General features: G+C 36.7%; 1 protein-coding gene across 6 annotated transcripts in view; it reads right to left on the bottom strand.

Moving 5' to 3' along the window:
- The window catches only part of LOC134211240 (uncharacterized), a 250906-nt gene extending 237203 nt beyond the window's left edge, over positions 1-13703 (bottom strand). The window contains exons 1-2 of one of the 6 annotated variants that reach the window (XM_062687935.1): positions 13451-13703; positions 3405-3762 (exon numbers count right to left, since the gene is read on the bottom strand). In XM_062687935.1, the coding sequence (XP_062543919.1) occupies positions 3405-3474 (70 nt within the window). In that variant the 5' untranslated portion in view covers positions 3475-3762; positions 13451-13703. The remainder of the gene's footprint in view (positions 1-3404; positions 3763-13450) is intronic. The other 5 variants (XM_062687936.1, XM_062687937.1, XM_062687940.1 and 2 more) reach the window with 5 other exon arrangements.
- Between the last annotated feature and the right edge of the window lie 11020 nt (positions 13704-24723).

The following is a 24723-nucleotide window of genomic DNA, read 5'->3' as shown; positions in this document are numbered from 1 at the left end:
ACTGGGTGATTACCAAGGTTTGGGAGAATGAGGTTCTGCCGCAGGAGTGGATGGAACGTGTCGTGTGTCCCATCTACAAAAAGGGCGATACAACGTGCCCACACATCATCTATTTATCGACTTCAAAGCCGCATATGATACAATCGATCGGGACCAGCTATGGCAGCTAATGCACGAAAACGGATTTCCGGATAAACTGATACGGTTGATCAAGGCGACGATGGATCGGGTGATGTGCGTAGTTCGAGTTTCAGGGGCATTCTCGAGTCCCTTCGAAACGCGTAGAGGGTTACGGCAAGGTGATGGCCTTTCGTGTCTGCTATTTAACATCGCTTTGGAGGGAGTAATACGAAGGGCAGGGATTGACACGAGTGGTACGATTTTCACGAAGTCCGTCCAGTTATTTGGTTTCGCTGACGACATTGATATCATGTCACGTAAATTTGAGAGGATGGAGGAAGCCTACATCAGACTGAAAATCGAAGCTAAACGGATTGGACTAGTCATCAACACGTCGAAGACGAAGTACATGATAGGAAGAGGCTCAAGAGAGGTCAATGTAAGCCACCCACCACGAGTTCCTATCGGTGGTGACGAAATCGAGGTGGTTGAAGAATTCGTGTACTTGGGCTCACTGGTGACCGCCGATAACGACACCAGCAGAGAAATTCGGAGGCGCATAGTGGCTGGAAATCGTACGTACTTTGGACTCCGCAAGACGCTCCGATCGAAAAAAAAAAATAATAAAAGTAATAAAATAAATAATAGTCTTTCAGTACGAGAAACTCAAAAAACGTATTGCTCAAAAAGTTGTATTCTTTGTTGAAAATTGTCTATCGTTTTTAGTTTCATATAACCTTGTATGACATTTTCACGATTAAATAAAATGTAATCAAAATATAAATTAATCCAATTCCATGATATCTTCACTCAAAATTTTATCAAACCCACTCTAAATTTCACCTGCTCTATGATCATGTCCACTAAATTAAGGCTTGTTCGCGACAAAATCTGGACACATAGCTTTAAGAATCAAAATAAACTGATGTTGGTTTAATTCGGTACGTTTTTCACTTCAAATGGCTTCATTCCTTATCGATGCTTCGATGTATTGTGAAACTTGGTGACATTTGAATTTTCTAAGAAATAATACGTGCCGAATGATCTGGCATCCTCAGTAAAATTTGTTTCGAGCTCGTATCCTTCTGATGGCTCATAAAATCCGTTTTTGTTCCACTCTCTGACGTTTTAGATATTGTCGAACAAGCATCGACAAATTTTAAAACGCTTTGAGCAGTGTTCACATGAAAACAAAATGTTTTTAGTCATTTTCAGGATCGAGAGACCCGAATTTCAATTGCGACTGCACACAATTCTTTCCGAACCTGCAATTCCTTCGACGCCATTATTCACTACGTACTTGTACCACTAATAAGAAATATATTTTCAGAAAGTACAGACATAGATTCATCAATCTACGAAATATTTCACTCGTTGATGAACTATTTCAAAAGTTATACGTGTTTAAAGGTGTCCAGATTTTGTCGCGTACAAGCCTTAAGTTTGTCGTTGAACTTTTGGACTCTGAGTACCGCCATCGGGGGTGACAATGGGTCTGGGGGTGAGAATGGGTCATCGCTTTCACCGGCAGTCTGGAGGTCGTAGAGCAAAATCGTTCAAAAAGGTCTTTTATATTTTAGTCTTCATGCCCTCAGATGCATTCAATCCAATCTACAAGTATTCTTAGTGGTTGAAACAGTGACCCATTCTCACCCCCATTTGACCCATTGTCACCCCCGACGACGGTACCTTATTTTCTTTCCAAGAAAATGGACTGTTTTATGGTCCACCTTTAATTAATCGTAGTAAATATAATTCATTTTATATAAATGTTATTCATTAGTTATGTGAAGTAATCTATGAAAACTAATCTACCTTAGTAATTGATGTATCATCAAATAATGTAAATTGTAATGAATAATAGAATGAATAAAAGAAAAACTGAACTGAAGGAGAAATAAAATTCAATAATATCTAAATGATTTATAACTAGATTAAATATGACGAAACCAGAAAAATATGGAGTAAATAAAAAAAAGAAACTAAAATCAAAACAAAAAACTTCTCTGTACCTCTTCCGTATCCTATTTCTTGTTAATTTCAAAAATACTGGAGATGAAAAAAAATGACAAGCAAAAAATTAAACACGTCTTTACTTGGACACAGCACACTACGTTTTTCCTTATGAAATACGTTTATTTTCATTTACAGCGAAAATAAAATAAGGGGTACCTCAATGAAAGCATATGGTGGAAGGGATACCTTTGAAGAAAAACGTTCAAAACCGCTGTTCTATCGTATTCGGAATAAGTGAATTTAGTCCCATTGTTTTCTATTAAAAATCAGCGTGATAGGACTTTGCGTTAGAATGTGATGTCCAAAATATTATTTTTGAATAATAATAAACACATATGAAAAAAAAATCCAGTTTATCAGTCTTTTTCACTTGCTTATCCAAGGACCCCGTCTTATACTTTCGTACATACACCCTTTAATACATTCGTTCATTTGTTCCAGTGAACTCTGTAAAGCAATCTTAGAACCCTACAATTCTCATCCGAAAACATCTTAGACCGGGAGTGAGAATCGAACTCGCCATCGCCGGTTTGGCAATCGTACGCCTTTATTCATAAGATCCAGCATCTTTAGTTAAATAGTTTAAACATGTGGGCCACACAATTTTACCAGAAATATTTAATAGCTAATATGTATATCACAGTTTAATCTGACAAAGGTCTGAAACCTTCGTTTAATAATGCAAGATGTTCAGATCGCTCATTCACTTTAACACTACACTCTGTCATATGGAATACATTGAATTTTAAGCTGGCTGCAAACTAACTTCAGACTGAAAAAGCACATTGTGACGCTTTCGAAACAAGTTTGCAATGAAGATAAAAAACACCAAGTTGCAATAGCCTGTTCTGTTCGTGGACTACAAAAACCACTATCCCTAAATGGACACAGTCGACCAGTGACAGGCACCAAGCTTTACCAGCTCTTTCAACTGTAGCCATATGTACCGTCGTATGAACGCGACGCGACGATCGACCATCGAAGTGCCGGTATTGAACAAATATTTACTTGATCGACCACTCGATGGCGGCCTCATTCATTTCTTTGTTAAGTCAATACATTAACGGGTTCTGGGACGATTGTTACTTTTTGCTGTTCGGGAAATGTTATACGAACAAACCTCTTTTTTTCTGGACCGGATCTACCAACGCAACGGAATGAGCTAATGCCTCTGCGTATATTAATATGACAGGGCGCGAATGGATGCGTGGGTTATCCAGTCACGATGGCAGCACTCGCTTAATATTACGACCTTCAGCTTCTCTTACCTTTTGCACTGCAGACCAAGGCGCTACAAAGTCCGACCAATATGGTCAGGCTGACGTGAACGAGCTTCATATCTCGCCGAATGCGGTTCTCCTTCAGTAGCCGGCTGTTTTCTGTTTCCTCACTATACTATTCACGTCTGCCTTTTCGGACGAGATTTGCTCTCCTGTTGCAGCCACTTTTCGCCAGATGCTGCTTTTGAGAGCTCGTGTTTGGCGCTGGATAGTATGAATAACGAAAACTGTAAACAACCACCAATTGATGTAATTTACTCGCGTTTTAGTTTATGTAACTGGCAATAAGGGAAGCTTTTCCGGTGATCTAATTTGAGTACTTCGTTTCACTAAAACACTAAAAGCTCTTGCACGGATCCACCAATCAAAACACGGTATTTAAAATATATATAAAATATGAAGTTGAATATATTTCATGTAGAGGAAATCAGATTTATTATAGTTTTCATGTCTATAGGAGTTTTTATTTGTATTTTTTCAGACATATTTTCATTAAATAATTTGACATACACTGACCCCACATATATGGGTCACTTTGTAACAATTATTAGTCACTCCATTTTGCACGTTGATCAAATGGGAATGACCCATATTAGTGTGTGACCCATGTTTGTGGGGGCAGTGTACAATACAGGAAAGGAACATGACAACAAATAATGCCAAAGGATCACATCAAGCGTGATCAAGTTTGCATATCATTTTCAGGTTTTCTTAACACATTTTGTTAATTTTTCCGGTGTTTCTTCTTCTTTGGCATTACATCCCCCCTGGGACATTGCCGCCACGCAGCTTAGTGTTCATTATGCACTGCCACAATTATTCTGCGAGGTTTCTAAGCCAAGTTACGATTTCTGCATTAGTGTATCATGAGGCTAACACGATGATACCTTTATACCCAGGGAAGTGGAGACAATTTCTAAGCCGAAAGATGCCTAGACGGGCACTTAGAATCGAACCCAGTTACCCTCAGCATGGTCTTGATTTGTAGCCGCGCATCTTACCGCACGGCTAAGGAAGGGTTAGATTTATTTGACCTTCCAAAAGGGTTTCTATGTTTTTACCGAACTGGAGACTATTCTGAAATAGATACCGACATTAAATAATAAACAACGTGTTACTTGATTTTGTTTTATCCAACAGGCATATTGAAGTTGTGCACTTCGTGGTCGTGTGGTTAATGTCAACCGGAAGTCAGTCAATCTGTTTACATGGGCATTTAATCGCATTAGTCTGATTCCTTCCTTAGTTGTAAGACTTTCGTAAGGAAAGCTTTAGACAGAGCCAAAGCACATTGGATGTCAGTCTAGTGTGGTGTTTCCATAGATAGGAGAACATAATTTTCACAGAAATCATTAAAACGTGTATGTGAAAATACCAATTGTTGGCTATCTAAACATCTCGTTAAATAATAAATATTTAATCCAAAACACAGACAACGTTAACTGCTATTCAATTTTTCAACTTTTCACAACAAATTGATCAACTATTAGTAGGGTCGGTGTACCAATTGTCGCCATACATAAGAACAACTACTTTTAAAAAAATAAGTAAAAGGTATGTGGGTGGACTTTATATATCAAGCGAAAGATTTTACTTCCTGCTCCTTAGAACAGCTGTGAAAGCCACAATAAATTTTTTTATTATCCTCAAAATTGATTACTCCATAATAGGAACACATGCACCAGTTGTGGCACTATTCTTAATTTTGGTTCCTTATTTGGCAAATCCCATTGTTTTCTTATGGGACTGGCCAAATTGGGACCACTATTGCCACAACTGGTGCAAAGGACGTTAAAAATTAAGCAAAATCAATTTTTACAATTATGCTTTGCTTGTTTTGGAGGAAATCAAAGGTGTTATCGTGTCATATGAATATGCTTTATCGATATGAACTTGGTTCGCGGTGATTTGATTGGTCATTTGGCATATAAAGCACTTGTGCGACAACTGGTGCTATAGCCACAACTGGTACACCTAGCCTATGTACAAACACAAACAGCAGAGCCTAAGACTAATCGGTTAGTGAAGAAATCTTGTAAATCGGTCCACCCGTTCGTTAGTTATATTGCCTCAAAGGAAATGTAAACACATTTTTATATAGATAGATTTTCCTTACATTGAAGCTAATGCTTCATATATCAGCTGTTCTTGGTTAAAGATAATCAAGAGGTGATATTTATAAAAAGTATGTCAAGTTTACTATTCATGTGTGTTTTATTTAGCAATGCAAAAATGATTCCACGCGTGCACATTTGTTTTGGCTATTAATTATTCAAATATTTCTAATTTTACGCTTAAACATATTCAAATGGAAGCATATTCTTCAAAATGTATTTTTGAATCTAAATTATGTGTAAAAGTGGTTTATTTTATTTGGATTATTCAATCATTGTTAGGACTGCTAACAATGTTTGCATCAACCCATGTTCGCATATTTGTAACAATCGAAAAAGTAGGAATGGAAGAAATTGAACGATAAAGTTTGTGATATGAATAAGTATGCAAATGATTTTCTAAACAACCCTAAAAACTACATAAACATTGTATCCAGTTGATTGTTTGCATTACTTGGTATTTCAGTGAAAATTATTACGTAATTTTTTGTTCAATGCACATGGCGTACCGGAAATAGAACTTTCCCAAGAGATTTTCACTGTTACGGTTGTGTCAAACAACTCGATAGTTTTTTCAGTTTTTTGGAACGAACTGGCTGAATTTACCTGGAGTATCAAAATTCACCATAAGTTATTTTAGGATTAAATGTAAACTAGAAAGTTAGCATTATGTCAAGCTGGCACTTTATGACACAAAAAGTTCATTCCGAACTGATTCTGAATTTAAAAGGTCACAAAAAGTTCGGATGGAGCTTGATTCTGAACTTAAAAATTTATAAAAAAAAAAGTTCATGTGAACCTGATGGGCGGCTTAGAACAGTTTGTCGTTTTACTTTGATTAATGTTTGTAACAAAGTGCCTATGCACAAGTTCGTACAAAGTATTATTCAGAACTTTTTTTGTTCTTGTAAAATGAAAAAAATACATCAAAAATTATTTTGTGAACTTTTGTGCTGACAACAAATTCTGTTTGTGCTATCGTGAAACTTGATATAACAAGTTCCAAAGTAGCGTGCTGTGAACTTTAAAGTTCGAAATAATTTTGGTTTTCCAAGCTTATTAGAAATTCGGTTAACACTTCTACCGAACTTCTTGTTAGAAGTTCGGAACAATAATTTTAGTAGCATGACGTGAACTTTAAAGTTTATATGAAGAGGAATAAACAACTTTTCATGAACTTTCAAGTTCATTAAAAGTATTAATTGAGAGTTAAGTTCGGTTTATGAATAATGGAGCTATATTCGAACCAAATGAGAACTTCTTAGTTCAATCCTTAAGTGTAATCTGAACTTTTGGTTGCTTGGGCTTCCCATCACAAAAATTCAAAATTAGAATCAAAAGACAAAACGTCAGATATTGATTCTTTATAGTCTTCATCAATAGTTCAATTGATGTAAAACTTCGACAAAAGCAGCAAGTAGATTCTGTTTTTAATGTTTAATGGCTCATGTATAATTACAATTGACTACAATGAAAAAACTGTCAAAAAGCACGCACACGTTTCCATTTTGCTAATTTTCAAATGTTCATTGGATTTTTCACTGACAATTTAATTAAGTAATAGTTAATTAAGTATAGTGAAGATCAAAAAAATATATCAAAAAAATATTTCTCTATTGGATGTGTCACTGAAATATGACAAAACAAAAGATTAGGGATTTATTATTTAAGCACATATGTTTGCGTGTATTTAAAAAAAAATATTATTAGTTTAGACCTTTACAAATATTAAATAAACATTATGTTCACTCTTGTAGACCCGAAAGGTGTAAGGGGTAGTGAACATAATAAAAGAAATATAAAAAAATAAATAAAATCCAAACCTTCCTCAGATTTGTTAGAGAATGTTGCGAATATTCACAAAATTTTCCTGAATGTTTATTGTTTAATTTTCCTCAAATTACTATTATTGAGCGAAAAATTTCGAGGAGAGGTGCTCATTCAGTTTGATCTTATTTAGAATATTTCACAGAAGAGTACTTAGTACTTGGTAATGCTATTCAAAAAATCACAAATTAATTTGAGTTAAAACACAATTCTCTCTTATAAAGTTATTCAATTTTAATATATTTTTACTGTCTCCTCAACAAACAATTTAGGCTGAACAAGCTACTTCAGCTTCTAATGTTTGTTGGGATCTTCTTAAAATAACTATTTTACTTTCTAAAATAGATCTAAGCACGTTTGGACAATGAACATTTTTAATTACACTATTTCATTATTTTAACATTCTGAATTTTAAAATTTTTGTTTTTACAGATTTTTATCTATTGTGATAATTTTTTGAATCTATTCATCATCGCCGATTTTTCATCATATTAAAAGTTTGAACGTTCCTTAATGTTGAAATATTGACTAGGGTGGCTCAAAAAACACTTTTTCAATTTTTTTGATGGGCCGCCGGTTAATTATATAAACCTCAATGCATTTTTAAGAGTGGTTGAAAATTTAATTTCAAATTTCTTCACATATAAAAATCCTAGAAAATTTGTTTTTTGTCCATAGTATTTTACACAGTGAAATATTTTTAGAATTAAGCTATCATTACACTGTTTGTCATTATGACAAATATTTGTCAAGTCAGCCTGACATCCATTTCGATTTATAATCGGTTTGATAGATGTCCGGATAAACTTGACAAGTATTTGTTATTATGACAAACAGTGAACTGCGAGCTTTAACGAATGATACAGTCCAACATATTTCTCAAACATGTTACCCCGAAAATATAAAACAGTTACATTCGAATACTTTGAAAATGTCAATATTAGGGTGGCTCACATTAGTATGGAAAAAACTTATTTCAATTTTTTTGATGGGCCGCCCTCTTATTCGGTTCTATTTGATGCCCTGATGCTCTGGACAAAATTTCAGCCAAATCGGTCAACGTTTGGGCGGTGCTAAACTCGTTGGAAGTTCATATGGAAAAATGTATGCAGAAACATCCAAGAACAGTGATTTGCAGTTGGACGACACAATTAACGATCAAGAACCATGATACTCATTCAGTTCTTGTAGAATTAAATACAGAATGTTATGCTGAAAACCACGAGAATATTAGAGTTTATTAGGCAAAGATATTTACTGAAGTGTTGTGTGGGTGAATTTATTTCTTTTCAAAGATAGAAGAAACGAAATTTGCTCAAACCCCACTTCAGAGAAGTGCTAATAACTTAGCCGGACAAACTCTAATCTTCTCGCGGTTTTGTGCATTACATTCTGTATATAATTCTTCAAGATCTGAATGAGTATCGTAGTTTTTCTTCGTAAGTTGTTTAGTCCAGCTGCAATTTGCTGTTTTTGGATGTTTCTGCATACATTTTTGCATATAAACTTCAACGAGTTTAGCACCAAACGTTGACCGATTTGGCTGAAATGTCCAGAGCATCAGGCATCAAATAGAAGAATAAGAGGGCGGCCCATCAAAATTGAAGTTTTTCCATACTAATGTGAGCCACTTAATTGACATTTTCAAAGTATTGAATGTAACTGTTTATTTTCGGGGTAACATGTTTGAAATATTGTATCACGATTCAGTTCACTGTTTGTCATAATAACAAATATGTGTCAAGTTTATCCAGACATCTATCAAACCGATTATAAATCGAAATGGATGTCAGGCTAACTTGACAAATATTTGTCATTATGACAAACAGTGTAATGATAGCTTAATCCTAAAAATATTTCACTGTGTCAAGTACTATGGACAAACAACAAATTTTCTAGGATTTTCATATGTGTAGAATTTTGAAATTAAATTTCCAACCACTCTTAAAAATGCATTGAGGTTTATATAATTAACCAAAGACAAACGTTTAGTAAATTCCATATAATAACAATAAATAATAATAGAAGTACCCTGTCCAAAAGTTAAGGTCAAATACATTTATATTTCGATATTCGATTCTGCTGGCCTCATAAATATTGCGTACTTGTCATTCAAAATTTACATCAAAACCCGAGGACAAGAATGCATCGTATTCGAGCACGCGTGATCTAGTAAAACACTAACTATATTATGGAAAACACCTAGGCTAGATGTACCAGTCGTGGTTATGGAACCAGTTGTCTCACTAGTGCATTATACACTAAGTGGCATAGCATATGACCACAAAATATATTCTGATCAGAGAACCTTCTTCACACGACATGACAACACCTTATGGAACGTACACACGGTCAAGCAGTTCGACCAACATTGACTCCACCTCCCGTTTATTCAAACATTCATCAATTTTTATCAACACCGACACGAACAATCAATTTATTCGACCAACAATATCACACACGAACGACCGAAGCACCAACTCGAGCACCAACCATCAAAAAATATATGGGGGTTTGTGCAACTTCACTACAAATGCTCAAACATGTTCGGCGAACCTTGACTCCACCCCCGACAACTCAAACCAAAATCAAACCGTTTTAATTTTTTCCAACCGAGCCGCCAACTGTCAAATGGTTGTTCGAACAACTTAACACACGTTCCAACAAAGCAGCAACCGAAGCGTTTTCTTGGGGGTGGAGTCAATGTTCGTCGAACTGCTTGACTGGTGTGTACGTAGCATTAAATCTCCTCCAAAACAAACAAAACCTAATTGTAAATATTGATTTTGCCTGATTTTTGGTGTTCTTTGCATTAGTTGTCGGGTATACCCTGTTAGGCATAATGGTACATGCGTTCCTATTATGGATTAAGTAAGTTTGGGCACTAAAACGAATTTGATTGCGGTTTTTACATTTGTTCTAGGGAGCAGGAAAGGAAACCTTCCGTTTGACATATCAACACCATCCACACGCCTTTTATTTATTTACTAGAAGACCCGACGAACTTCCCAGTCAACACAAAAGCGTATATGATGCAACATAATATGATAAAGAGCAGGCGATATACGTACATATTGTATGGGGAAGTACCTATATGGCCTCCACTTTAGCATCTTATGTGGCATCAAACACGATTTTGTGTTGACTGGGTCGATTTTCTCTGATTACTGAAATTCTTTGATTAGTTCTCGAGTTATGCATAAATTTATGCCTTATTTTTATGGAAACCCCCCTTTTCAGAAGAGTGAAGGGGTTTCGAACCACCACAGAAATATATTTTCCCTTTCAAAACCTCCACCTGCCGAATTTGGTTCCATTTGCTTGATTAATTCTCGAGTTATGAAGAAATTATTGCAGAATTTGTATGGGAGCCTCTGTTTCCAAAGGGGGGCTTGTCTCTAATTATCTTAAAAACCTTCTCCAGCCCCAAAAACCTCAGTACACAGTATAGTTTCTTAGTCTATAAGGGTAAACAGACAGAAATTCACCTTTTTGTATATAGAAGAAGAAGATTATATAGATTTAAAAATAGTTCAGTTCAATCAGAGTTAATTGCCTATATTCCGGGGATTAAACCACCCAACTTGGACATTAATTTACAATGTTATGAAAAACTCATATGTGAACATGTACATTATGTGGAAGATAATGATTTGAAAAATGTATTGGAGGTAACCACTTTCCCTACGATGGGATTCGAACCCACTACCCTCAGTGGGTTAGGGACAAAGGGTCGAAAGACATAAGGTCGAAAGGACAAAACGTCGAAAGAAAAAAGGTCGAAGGGACAAATGGTCGAAAAGGACAAAAGGTCGAAAGGGACAAAAGGTCGAAAGGACAAAAGGTTGAAAGGGACAAAAGGTCGAAAGAAACAAAAGATCAATAAGATCAAAATTACACATTTTTTAACAATTAATTAAAATTTATTCAGTAAGCACAACTAATAGATGGAAGTTTTATTCATTTCCAAAATCAAGAATCTGCTTTATCTCTAACTATCTATACATTCATAATATTGTTTCATAGTAATTTCTCCTTCTTTGAAAATGACTTATTCTTCAACTTTGATTAATGAGATAAATGAGTTGTTATTTCTGCTTGAAGTTAAATGCATAGCACAAACAACCAACTTGTTATCAACTTGTTCTTGATCGAAATTTCGTCCCATTCGACGTTTTGTCCTTTTCGACCTTTTGTATTTTTCGACCTTTTGTACCTTTCGACCTTCTGTCCCTTTCGACGTTTTGTATTTTCGACCTTTTGTCCTTTCGATTTTTTATCTTTTCGACTTTTTGTCTTTCGACCTTTTGTCCTTTCGACCTTATGTCTTTCGACATTTTGTCATAGACCCCTGAATGAGCTCGAGATTCCCAAATTGGACTGACTTCTTGGATTTTCCAGTTTTTTCTCCGGTGTTGAAGTCTGGTATTTTCCCTGCTTTTCCCGATTTTCCTGATTCGATTCCCACCCTGACAGATTCTTCTTTGCATGAGTTCATCATTTTGTTTATACTTGTTTGTAAACTTTTTTGTAGTATTTCAGAAGTTAAAAATGTTTTATTTTATGTGTAATACATTTTGATAAGAACATTTTTAGAACTGTTTAGTGGAATGTCTTCACTTCCCATAACATGAGTAACAACTTAGTAAAATGTCCAACTGGTAGATAAAAGATATCTAGACCAACATTTGAAAAGGGTGTAACAGCCAAAATTTATTCCTTCTGATTCTTCGTCTACATATTTAGCTATATGTATATGTGAACGAGGGCCCTCCTTAGCCGAGGCGGCTTTGTCAAAGTGTGGGGATGTAATGCCAATAAGAAGAAGAAGTATATGTGAACGAAGAATCAAAAGCAATAAACTTTAACTGTTACGCCCTTTTCAAATGTTGGTCTAGATATAAGAACAGTGAGTCCCCCTTACTCGATGTGTTCTCAAACCCAATTCAAATCCTAACTACTTTGATCAATACCTAGGCTTCGTTCCGAATCCCGAATTTAAATCAAGTTGAACTTAAAAGTGACATTTCAATATCTTTAGAATAACCCTGCTCGCCGAACAAGATTATTTATGACAGATATCGATTAGTTTTTGACAGATGTCTTAATAGACATATATGGAAGCACCTACGGCTTTTAAATTTTCGCTTAAGTTCTTTTTCTTTTTTATTCGGTATTTGAAACGAAGACTAATCTCAAAGTTTCACCTTTTAACCTATAGGGCACTGCACTTCTCGCAGCAAAGAAATTAGAAAACAACAATTTATGAAGAACGAAAGAGATTTTTCCGAGCAGTGCCCTAAAAGGTCCAGTCAATATCGAGAACGGGTGTGTTCATTAGCTTTATTAAGTTTTCAAAGGCAAAAATTTTAAAAAATAAAAGAACAAGTGATAATTAAAAGACAATGGAATCCTGACATATTCCTAGCCTTGAAAAAGATGTTACAGAGTAACCAATAACCATCATATTCTTCAAACAGTTTCTAAACTGCTATGTGCTATATGTTGATACATGTTCTGCTCTCTGAATATAAATAAATAACTCCTATTTTCAATTTTTTATCATGAAATATTTTCAAATTCACATTTTTTTGTTTTTCGTTATAGGTTCTGGACACTTCAACCGATTTCAACTGCACCGAACAAGCGTGTCATTACAGTTTTTCCCTAGCTTTTTGACACTTCGTTATCATGTATCTCTCAGTTGCACGGCAAACATAAATCAGGAAAATGCTTGAGGCACACGCAACCACTGATATCACGCTTCGAACCAGCTACAACCAACACAACGTGCCCCAAGAATTTTGCACATTCAGGCCCTCAATGGTGACGCAAGTAGGCACCTGTGTGCTTGTTAACACTCCTTATGATTTATAGCCCCTCACGAGTGATTTACACCAGGCAATCAAAGTTGAAAACAGTACAGGAACAACAATCACACCGAACTAGCTGAACGCGCGAAATAAGTGAAAAACAAGTCAATGGAAAACGGGAGAAAAAATAGTTTTCGAATTAAACTTTCTAATTATATGTGCAACTGGGAAAAGAGCCAACTTCAAAAATAAAAACAGAACAGATGATAAAAGAACCAACAGGCAGATATTGTGCGCCCAGTCGCGGCGCCGACGATGATTTCCTCAGGTGAGCGAGGTCGGCGACGTTGATACGCGAGTAACCGAGGGAGAGCGTAAATTAATCCGCGACACGCGGTGCGACACGGCGATATACTCAACGCTGGAAGTCGCCCGAAGGCCGGCACTTAAGTATTCGAATTTGTACGAGGCTCGAAATCGAATCCCGACGGGTGCACCTTTCTGCGGCTACGACTGAGCAAAGACTGCTGTTTGGTGAGCTCTCGAGCTAGCCTGAGACCTGTCTGCACTGTGCGGCTTGTAAGCCGATCGAGTACCGCGCGCCATTCACCGAAGGAGAGCTAAACTGAATCAGACTGAGAGGCTTTTCTTCTTAATCATCAAGTGGTTTCGACGTTTTCACCCCGGCGCTTATACGATGATCTCTAACTCGATATCAGCGAACCGAAGGTGAGTTCCATATGTAGGTGTATTAATATGGATGTGTAGTTGGAGTCGTAGTAGCTTTCAGCGATCGCTAGTCTGATCACATGAGAATAAGACTGAGAATGCCGAAAGTAGTAATAATAACACGTGCTGTTGCAAATTTTCAACAGGTTCGTCGCTCAGTGAAACCAAATCTTTTGACTTTTGGGGTTTTTTGGGCAATATTTTCTGGCATTACAATATCGTGTTTATTTTACAGCGATGAAATAGCTTAGGTTTGGGGGGCCGGGTAAAGGGTAAAGTGCCCAATAGTGGACCCTCAACCAATAGTGGACCCTCCAGCCATTTTTTCATTATTACAGCACAATGGAAACATTTTGCTATGAAATTCCATCGGGAGAACCTACCTTACAGTCCTATGATTTGATTACATGCATTGAAAATGCTATGGAAAGTAAAATTAAATGATTTTTTACAATTCTATAAAAAATAAACACGAGAGTGTCCATTATAGGAATATTTTGGGGGGTCCATAATAGGGAAGAAGAACGTCCCGAAACGAAACATGAAAATCAAATGAAGTGTCGACTATAGGGAAGCAATTTCCTATTATGGACCCCCAGGTCTACTATAGGGCAAATTCAGTCCGACTTTAAAATGTTAATTTCGAAGAATAACGTCGAGTATTTGAGTGTTCTATGTATGTATCGTGAAGAGGAGATGCAGAGCTTGATATTAGATATCACGCAAAATTAATATTTTGCAAATTTCCACTCATTATGCCCGGAAGAGCAAAATTTCGCTACTAGGGGGTCCACTATTGGGCATTTTACCCTATATTTGAGAACAAAAATAACAAAAATTAAAATAGCTATGTACTTAAATGTTTTCTACTGCGCATAAACATTGTTTTAAAAATGTGATTTTGAAAAAATTCCCTCCTCTCGAATATGTTATCTTGATGCGATGGGTAGGCTTACGCCATTAGCACTGAGATGGCAACCGAAGACATATCCTGTCGTGGTGGAATCACATGTTGACTATTTTTGTTTGGTGCCGCATCGCATATCTAGCATTGACGCACTGATTTTACGGATGTGCATGTGATCCAACGAACATCGTATTTTGGAGTCTTGAAAGGTAGTGCAGTCAGGCAGAGGCCTTTTTCATCAGTACTAATGATGTAAGATCTCTTCTTTTCGGCAATACTTTTCGGATGCGTTCCATGTGACGATGACTCGTAGGTATACTTGTGTTTATCGACATTCGTAAGGATTCACTGAGTAGAAGTTTTAACAAAACTAGGAACGTGCCTATCTTATTTTGTTATCTTTCAATTTAAAGAAACATAATAAAAAATACCATATATTATAATGATTGTACCGAAATCCGGGGTAACTTCGATCGCCGAGGTAGCATTGATCAGTTGAATATGAATAAATTATTATTTTCTGTTATTACAAGTACTAATTGTGAGTCAGGTACCTAAATCTTGACTAAATTTGCTGCCGAATGATTTAACTTTTGTATGAATTTGCATTTATTTGTTTCCAAAATTTGAAAAATAAAATCAACATTAACTTTTGAACTCACAACAAGCTGCCAAAAAAGCACTCAAAACGAATATAATAACAGAAATATTAAGCTCATATGTACCTATAATTTTGGGATAAATAATCTTATTTTCTTGGTTGATCCATATTTTTTGTTTCAAATTTTGTTTGTATTGTTGAAGAACCAGATAATTCCACTTGCGGTGACGATGCCATCCTCGAAACATTCGATGCACATGGCCTCAGCGTAAGGGATTCCAACTATAATTTCCTACTTTAGGCGTTTACATATGTTTACATAGGCGTACATATGTTAAAGATGTTCAAAACAAGTTCAAAATTATCAAACAATCAAGAACAACAGTCTTATACGTTCAACATGTTACAATACTCGTTTTAAAAATATGAAAAAGCCATGATTTTACTTACGGAGGAAATATTTACAAAAAAATAAAAAAATGATCAATGTTCCCCCGGATTACGGTACCGTACCGTCGTCGGGGGTGAGAATGGGTCAGCGCCCTCACCGACAATCCGGAGGTCGGATAACAAAATCGTTCAAAAAGGTCTCTTATAATTCAGTTTTCTTGTCCTCAGATACATTAAATCCATTCTACAAGCTTTCTATGTGTTTGAAACAGTGACCCATTCTCACCCCCATTGTCACCCCTGACGGCGGTATATGAACAATCTTATAACGGCTTCATTTTCGATAATGTTCACTTATGGATAGGGAATAGGCGTGATAAAGTTATACTTTGCCACCGAAAAGTGAATCTTTTGGCAGACTCATAACTAATTATTAGTACCTTAGAGATAATAACAGTTAGTTTGGAAACGATTAAGCTCCCTTTTCATAAGACCAGTTTGTACCATCCCATTTAATTTCACCACTTGATTGTACCTTGACAGATGCGTATTTCGACCTCAACAGTAAGGTCGTCTTCAGTGTCTCGTACTTGACTCGACTCGAGTCAAGTCAAGAAATCATTTCATATCAATTGATCAACACATTTGTTGTAGGATATCTTTAGTTATGGGGTAGTGGGAAATCCAATACGATTTTTAATCAATTAAATCTGCTAAGCGAAAGCTTTTGCAGAAAATTGGGTAATTTTTTGTTGACGCTTGGTGCGATTTGGCTGAGCCCCGGCCATTTATGAACGTAATTTTCCTCCGATTCAGTTGCAGCAGCGTTTTCTTGGACGACATGTTTCGTGTAGGGGAGAACGGTCCAAAATGCACCCCTGGGGCAAAATGGCCTCACTCATAAAATCACTCATATAATCTGTTGTAGTACATTTTTGAACGAATATTATCATTACAATTCATAATTAGTTAACCATCATTGAGCTCCATTGAAAAAAATTGGCAAAATACCTTCATATTACACTCAAACTTAACGATTTGCTATTCTTCCACCACATCCGTAAGATTGTAGTTCAATCCATTAAGAAACAAGCAACCATGCGTTCACCATCATTTTACATGCAATTGAGTTATTTTAGACCACCATTCGGGCGTTTTGCCCCAGGCCTATTTTTAAAACATTTTTTGAGTGAGTTAGAACATCATGAAAACCTTATTGTTTTGAATAGGAGATCATTGTGAAATGTAGCAGAGTTTGTAAATTTTGCACTCATACGTTGAAATGGTTGGGTATTTTTGTTTATATGGGCGAAAACATCGAAAAATCTTAAGGGGTGCATTTTGGACCGTTCTCCCCTACGGCTGGCAATCTGCTTCGAAAGGAATTACGCAACGGTATCGTCAAAGGCCTGGTGCAGAGGTTTCTGATCTCTTCTGAGTTCCGCCAGTAAACCCTTAAAAAATTGATGGAGGGATAATAATTATTTTGCTAACGAAGTGATGGTTTTATAAGTAATGGTCCGTAGCGTTATATCAAATTCATACAGCTAGGGATTGTTCGCTAATTGGGGCACGACCCAACTAACAAATGCCGTTCGCTAATTTCAGACAACTTTGAGATGATTTAGGGATGGCACAAATACAATTTATGTTTATATGAGAATTTATATGAAAAAAAATGGTTCGAAATCTTTTACAGCTGTCAAATTGTTATGAATTCAAACTTACAAACCCAACCTTCGGCTTTGGAATCTTTATATTCAAAGCCTGCGGTTAACTCATTAGTTTTGACACTGACATGGCCAAAATAGTACAATAATTAGCCTCAACATAGCAGAGGCAAATGAACTCAAAATGAATGAGTTATCCGCAGGTTTCATTTATATAGATTCCAAAAACGGAGGTTGGGCTTGTAAATTTTAATTCATAACGATTTGACAGCTGTAGGAGACTTTGTAAAAAAATATTTTTGTTTCATATAAATTCCCATATAAACATTGCCTTTGTGCCACTTTTAAATCACCTCCAAATTGCGTGAAATTCTGCCAGGACTCTAAATCATCAAAAAGAAGCTTATAGACATATGGGAGTTGGAATTTTCCAACATTTTTGAAATGGTAACATGGTAACTATGAGATGAAGAGCCGAACAGTCCCCCCTCAATTTACTGCATCTAATCCCGCAACAGTAAAATAAGCTTTGCTATATACTAGATATCTTACTTATCTGTGGTAAGCTGAGTATGTGGGGAAGATTGACAAACGATATACAAAATCAACCAAAATGCAAATGTTACAAATATGCGATCATGGGTACAGGTCCACAGAAATCTGTTTTTAATCTTTTTTTTGGTCGTATTTTTGATTGTGTGACTTCAACTTTTCACTAAAAACTATGCAACATGTCACTCAAAATCCTGAATCTTCTTCTTCTTCTTCTTCTTCTCCTTCAATGGCTCTACATTCCAACTGGAACTTGGCTAGGCTGACCAAATCATTTCGGTGAAAAAAACGGGACAAACGCCCTTGCAAAATGGGGCATGTCACTCTTCACAGGGATGCGGACAAAAACACAAAGGAATATAAAATTACGCATCTCTCAAAGTAGAATTTGGACATTTTATAGTAGAAAGTAGAAAAAAAGTAGAATTTGGACATTTTATTTTGATCTACTCTTAGATATGCATTAAGGATTTGTAAGGAAACGTGATTTTAAATATTTCCGTGAATATGGTTGGCGCATGAGAATAAATGTCAAATCTAATCAATTCACAGTCTTTTTTTTATCGAAATTGATTTAAAAGATGTTTAAAGTAGCCTCACACCATTGAAATCTTGTCCATTGATTTAGTTCCCATGTGCTCCCAAAAAGGCGAGACTCATGCAATTTCGTCACGAAAAGTAAAAAAAAATCATGGCCTCGGAGATTTCTTTCAAACTTTGCCAAATTTATAATTTTTCATAACGGAATATCATAATAAATCCCGTCCACACACATGGAAGCGAAATTTGCAGAAAAGCTCCTGATTTGTAAACTAGCTTTAAAGTACGTGATGACTATAAATCTAGCCTTCCATCCGACCAAATTTTTCCTCGGTCATGCCGTCGTTTTTTTACATGATTTCGAAATTTTCAGAATTGTTATGAAAGACTTTGATTGATTATTAATGTTTCTAAAAGGTTGAATGATTGAAAGATAATGTGGTAAAGCAGATTTGAAAAAAAATGAATTTCCTACTTCGGAAGATTCAAAAAGAATAATCGAAAATGAAATTAATCTGAAAATTAGAATGTCTGTCCCTGCGCTTCATTTTATTGACGTTGAGGCGTGACCTGATTTTCAGGAAATACTTGCTTATCAAGTTACTAATTCCGTTCATTCCACTGAATAAATTGGCCATATTTTAATGCCTTCGGAATAAGCAGCAAAAAATCATTGAATAAAACTGTATGAAAAAAAACTCCCGGAGAAGCAGTTTTCATTAACTGTTAATAGCCTTAAGAGAAGCCGATCAACGTAAAATTCAAAACGGCATAGATAGCATTATTTTAAAAGCAACACTAATAACATAACATCTCACACTTTTTTATGGGTTTCGTCCACTTTCTTTGTTGAGAGATGAGCCAACCGAGGGCTGCAAATTTTTCTAATAAAGACTCACAAAAAAACAAAACAAATGATTTTGGATTCCTGCCAAAAATAATGAATTTGTTTGAATAATATTTTGGAGCCCTTTGGAAAAATCAATGAAAAAACGGGACAAATTGAGGATTTTTTAGATTACGACGGGACAGCACAATAAGGTCTAAAAAACGGGACTGTCCCGTTAAATACGGTACGTATGGTCAGCCTAAACTTGGCCTGCTTTTCAACTTAGTATTCTATTAGCATTTCCTCAGTTATTAATTGAAAACTTTTCTATGCCCGTCATTGTATGAGGATGTATCTTGTGCAAGTAGAATCGCCATTTGCAATCCCACGCCTTTGCTCGAGTTAACGATTGAACTATGCCAGCGTACCACATCAATAACAACAACACCAGACTCCTCGAGTAAGCATGTTTGGTTTACACAACGGATGTCATTCATTTATTTAGTCTACATCTAAACAGATAACACTGAATCAACAATTTGACGCCACAATACACGGTTCGAGGCCGCATCTCTCCATTCTCGAATACGCCCCACGCTCGCCAAGTCGTTTTGCAGCTGGTCTGCCCATCTCGCTCGCTGCGCTCCACTTCGTCTCGTCCCTGCCGGATCGGAAGCGAACACCATCTTTGCAGGGTTGCTGTCCGGCATTCGTACAACATGCCCTGTCCATCGTACCCTTCCGGCTTTAGCTACCTTCTGGATACTGGGTTCGCCGTAGAGCTGGGCGAGCTCATGGTTCATTCTTCGCCGCCACACACCGTCTTCTTGCACACCGCCAAAGATGGTCATAAGCACCCGTTTCTCGAATACTCCGAGTGCTTGCAAGTCCTTCTCGAGCATTGTCCATGTTTCATGTCCGTAGAGGACAACCGGTCTTATTAGCGTCTTGTACATGACACATTTGGTGCGGTGGCGAATCTTTTTTGACCGCAGTTTTTTCTGGAGCCCGACTTCCACAGATGATGCGCCTTCGTATTTCACGACTTACATTGTTATCAGCCGTTAGCAAGGATCCGAGGTAGACGAATTCCTCGACCACCTCGAAGGAATCCCCGTCTATCGTAACACTGCTTCCCAGGCAGGCCTTGCACAGTGGTGCGTTTGGCTAAAATCGTGAACTATTTATTTTACCACTTCAGGGTGTTATTTTTCGACATTGGTGACTTTGGGAATAAATTTTAGAAAAATATGGCGCATCGAATGACGAAAAGTTGTAGTTCCAATTTTTGCCACAGGTGGCGCTGCAAAATGTAACTTCTTTAATAAACGATTTTTAAATATGGTGTCTTTGGCAAAGTTGTAGTGTAATTTATTATGAATTTTATTGCTGAAGACACCGAGTGTCCATCTATCATCGTTTTTGAAATACGGGCGTTTTTTATGGACAGACCCTAAAAAAACAGTATTTAAAGATATTTTTGAAACTAACAGTTTCAGGTCAATACAATGTTCTACAAAAATGTATATATAATCAAAATAGACCACTTTCTGGAAGAAACCAGGGATGTATTTTGCAAACATGACTTGTTATTGGCGATTTAGGGTCGAAAATAGTGATATTTGAAGACTTCATATGCAACAGAGGGGCAAATTGGGGCAAGGAAATCCCCACAGGATTTAAAATATCTGGTCTGTAGTTTCATATGCATATAATTATGTCTGTCTCCACGTGTATCCAAACAAGTATTTCTAAATTTCATAAATCGACATTTTCAACTGATATTTATATAATAATTGAGATTTCACCACACTGCATACCACGCTGTTGAATGTTAATGTCAAAAGAAGTGCAGCGTGAAGCTATTTTTTGTTCTCTTCATCCAATCATTTCACACAATGCAATTCTGACGTCATACGCTACTAGGGATGTCGTAAAATCCCGAATAATCGATTAGTAACTAATCGATTACTCTTTATTCTTATTGAATCAATTCATCGCTGGGTAATAATCGATTTAAAATTAATCGATTATCACAACGATGAATCGATTAATCGAAGTAATCGAATAATTTGCGACATCTCTATAACGAGAGAATGAATGAGAATGAATGAGTTGACACCTTAACATTATACACTTAACAATGAATCCCAAGCAGTAGCTGGTTTTCTACCCACCAACTGCCAGCATTCAGGTGCTATCATATACATACATTTCAATTAATCGATTAATCGTTGAGATAATCGAATTATTTTGAATCGATTACTTACCAACGGTTAATCGATTCAATAATCGACAAGAATCGAGAATAATTGATGAGTTACTAATAGATTAATCGAGAATTAACGACATCTCTAAGAAGTCGCAAATTAATCGATTAATCGATTCATCGTTGTGATAATCGATTAATTTTAAATCAATTACTATCCAACGATGGATCGATTCAATAATCGACAAGAATAAAGAGTAATCGATTAGTTACTAATCGATTATTCGGGATTTTACGACATCTCTAGGAGCGTATGACGTCAGATTTGCATTTTGTGAAATGAACCGGTGTCAGCGAAAGTGGTACATAAACCATTTTTGTCAATTTTGAGTTTTTTACATCAACGGCTTCTATTTGCAAAGATCTAGCAAGGGAATAACGAAAAAGTGATTTTTGGCAACTAAATCTGGAGATATGCACATTTTATTTTCTGGTATATATCACAATGGCCATTTTGTTGCCAGAAAAAGTGGTACATGTACAGTTCCACCCACTAAAATCAAGCTTAATTAAAAGAAAATTCAGCAACATGACTTTTTCACAACAGATTTTAATCCTATTTTGAATTTCAAGATAATTTACTGCCGTTTAGAATGACTTTAAAAATGTACATGTACCACTTTTACTGTCAACGTTTTTCGATTTCTGTTTCCTTTTGTTCCCATTAATAGTGGTACATGTGCAATTTGCTCTAATAAGCTTGAAATTTGTCATAAATTTCACTTATTTTTCACTACTATCTTTAGGCACATCAGTCATAACATGTTGGTACAGTTTAGTTGCAAAATATTTCAAATATGAATTTATTATTCGATTAATTGCATATTATTCGGCAACTCGGCCGTACGAAAACCATTTTTTTGTTAAATATCTTGGCTGTGCATATGCACAGCATATGTTTCGAAATGGACAAATTGATATGAAATTTGCGAAAAAGAATCCACGTGTCTTGGAGGGACTCGAACCCTCAACCTCCTACTCTCTAGATAGGCGTGATAACCCCTACACAACAAGACCACTTAAAGGTCACGTTTGCGGAAAAGCCATCAGAATCCGAGTACCAACCTCCACCGCGGTTAGCTCTCTTTTTGCAAATTGAATATCTTTCGGATGCTTGATTTGCCCAATCTCCACATTTGCTTTACTGTTGTATATCCACAGCCAAGCGAGTGCACATTGTTTATTAAACGAGAGGATCGCACTCCATGCCCCCAGCAACGGACTGGGCGGGACGGTATAGAATGCGAATTCAATCGCACTCTGCTGTGCCAAAGGCTTGCTTGGCTAAAGCATTTGATGAGTTTGATTGCCTTTACGTAAACGGTCGCGTGTACTCAGACGACTAATGACGGTGAAAGACCGACACTTGATTACAATTAATTGCATATTATTCGGCAACTCGGCCGTACGAAAACCATTTTTTGTTAAATATCTTGGCTGTGCATATGCACAGCATATGTTTCGAAAATGGACAAATTGATATGAAATTTGCGAAAAAGAATCCACGTGTCTTGGAGGGACTCGAACCCTCAACCTCCTACTCTCTAGATAGGCGTGATAACCCCTACACAACAAGACCACTTAAAGGTCACGTTTGCGGAAAAGCCATCAGAATCCGAGTACCAACCTCCACCGCGGTTAGCTCTCTTTTTTGCAAATTGAATATCTTTCGGATGCTTGATTTGCCCAATCTCCACATTTGCTTTACTGTTGTATATCCACAGCCAAGCGAGTGCACATTGTTTATTAAACGAGAGGATCGCACTCCATGCCCCCCAGCAACGGACTGGGCGGGACGGTATAGAATGCGAATTCAATCGCACTCTGCTGTGGTTTGGTTTTCGTACGGCCGAGTTGCCGAATAATATGCAATTAATTGTAATCAAGTGTCGGTCTTTCACCGTCATTAGTCGTCTGAGTACACGCGACCGTTTACGTAAAGGCAATCAAACTCATCAAATGCTTTAGCCAAGCAAGCCTTTGGCACAGCAGAGTGCGATTGAATTCGCATTCTATACCGTCCCGCCCAGTCCGTTGCTGGGGGGCATGGAGTGCGATCCTCTCGTTTAATAAACAATGTGCACTCGCTTGGCTGTGGATATACAACAGTAAAGCAAATGTGGAGATTGGGCAAATCAAGCATCCGAAAGATATTCAATTTGCAAAAAAGATAGCTAACCGCGGTGGAGGTTGGTACTCGGATTCTGATGGCTTTTCCGCAAACGTGACCTTTAAGTGGTCTTGTTGTGTAGGGGTTATCACGCCTATCTAGAGAGTAGGAGGTTGAGGGTTCGAGTCCCTCCAAGACACGTGGATTCTTTTTCGCAAATTTCATATCAATTTGTCCATTTCGAAACATATGCTGTGCATATGCACAGCCAAGATATTTAACAAAAAAATGGTTTTCGTACGGCCGAGTTGCCGAATAATATGCAATTAATTATAACAAATAATTTTTAGATTTTTTGTTCCCACGACTTGTTTTACAGTTCTAAACAATAAAAGAGATTTCATTGTACCTCCATACTAAATTCTAGCTGTATACTTTCAATTTTTTCAAGACTGTTCTCCACCTCGTGTGTGTGGAAGGAACATTGAAAGCTTACGATATCGAACAGCAGATGTCACTAGTGTATATGCAATATTACATTGATACAAACACACAGCAACACCACCTGTCGCCTGATAATGGAAATATTGCAATTATACCATCAGGTGTAGTGGCTGTTGTTAAAATATTTAGGAAGGGCCTCAAGCGGAATTTTTGCTAGAATGCAACTGACGATCTCCTATTATTATATAAATATCAGTTGAAAATGTCGATTTATGAAATTTAGAAATACTTGTTTGGATACACGTGGAGACAGACATAATTATATGCATATGAAACTACAGACCAGATATTTTAAATCCTGTGGGGATTTCCTTGCCCCAATTTGCCCCTCTGTTGCATATGAAGTCTTCAAATATCACTATTTTCGACCCTAAATCGCCGATAGCAAGTCATGTTTACAAAAAACATCCCTGGTTTCTTTCAGAAAAAGGTCTATTTTGATTATATATACA

This window comes from Armigeres subalbatus, chromosome 2 (assembly GCF_024139115.2).
Source record: "Armigeres subalbatus isolate Guangzhou_Male chromosome 2, GZ_Asu_2, whole genome shotgun sequence".
Lineage (NCBI taxonomy): Eukaryota > Metazoa > Arthropoda > Insecta > Diptera > Culicidae > Armigeres > Armigeres subalbatus.
Note: the sequence above shows the minus strand (reverse complement) of the source record. Positions and strands in the feature narration are given on the sequence as shown.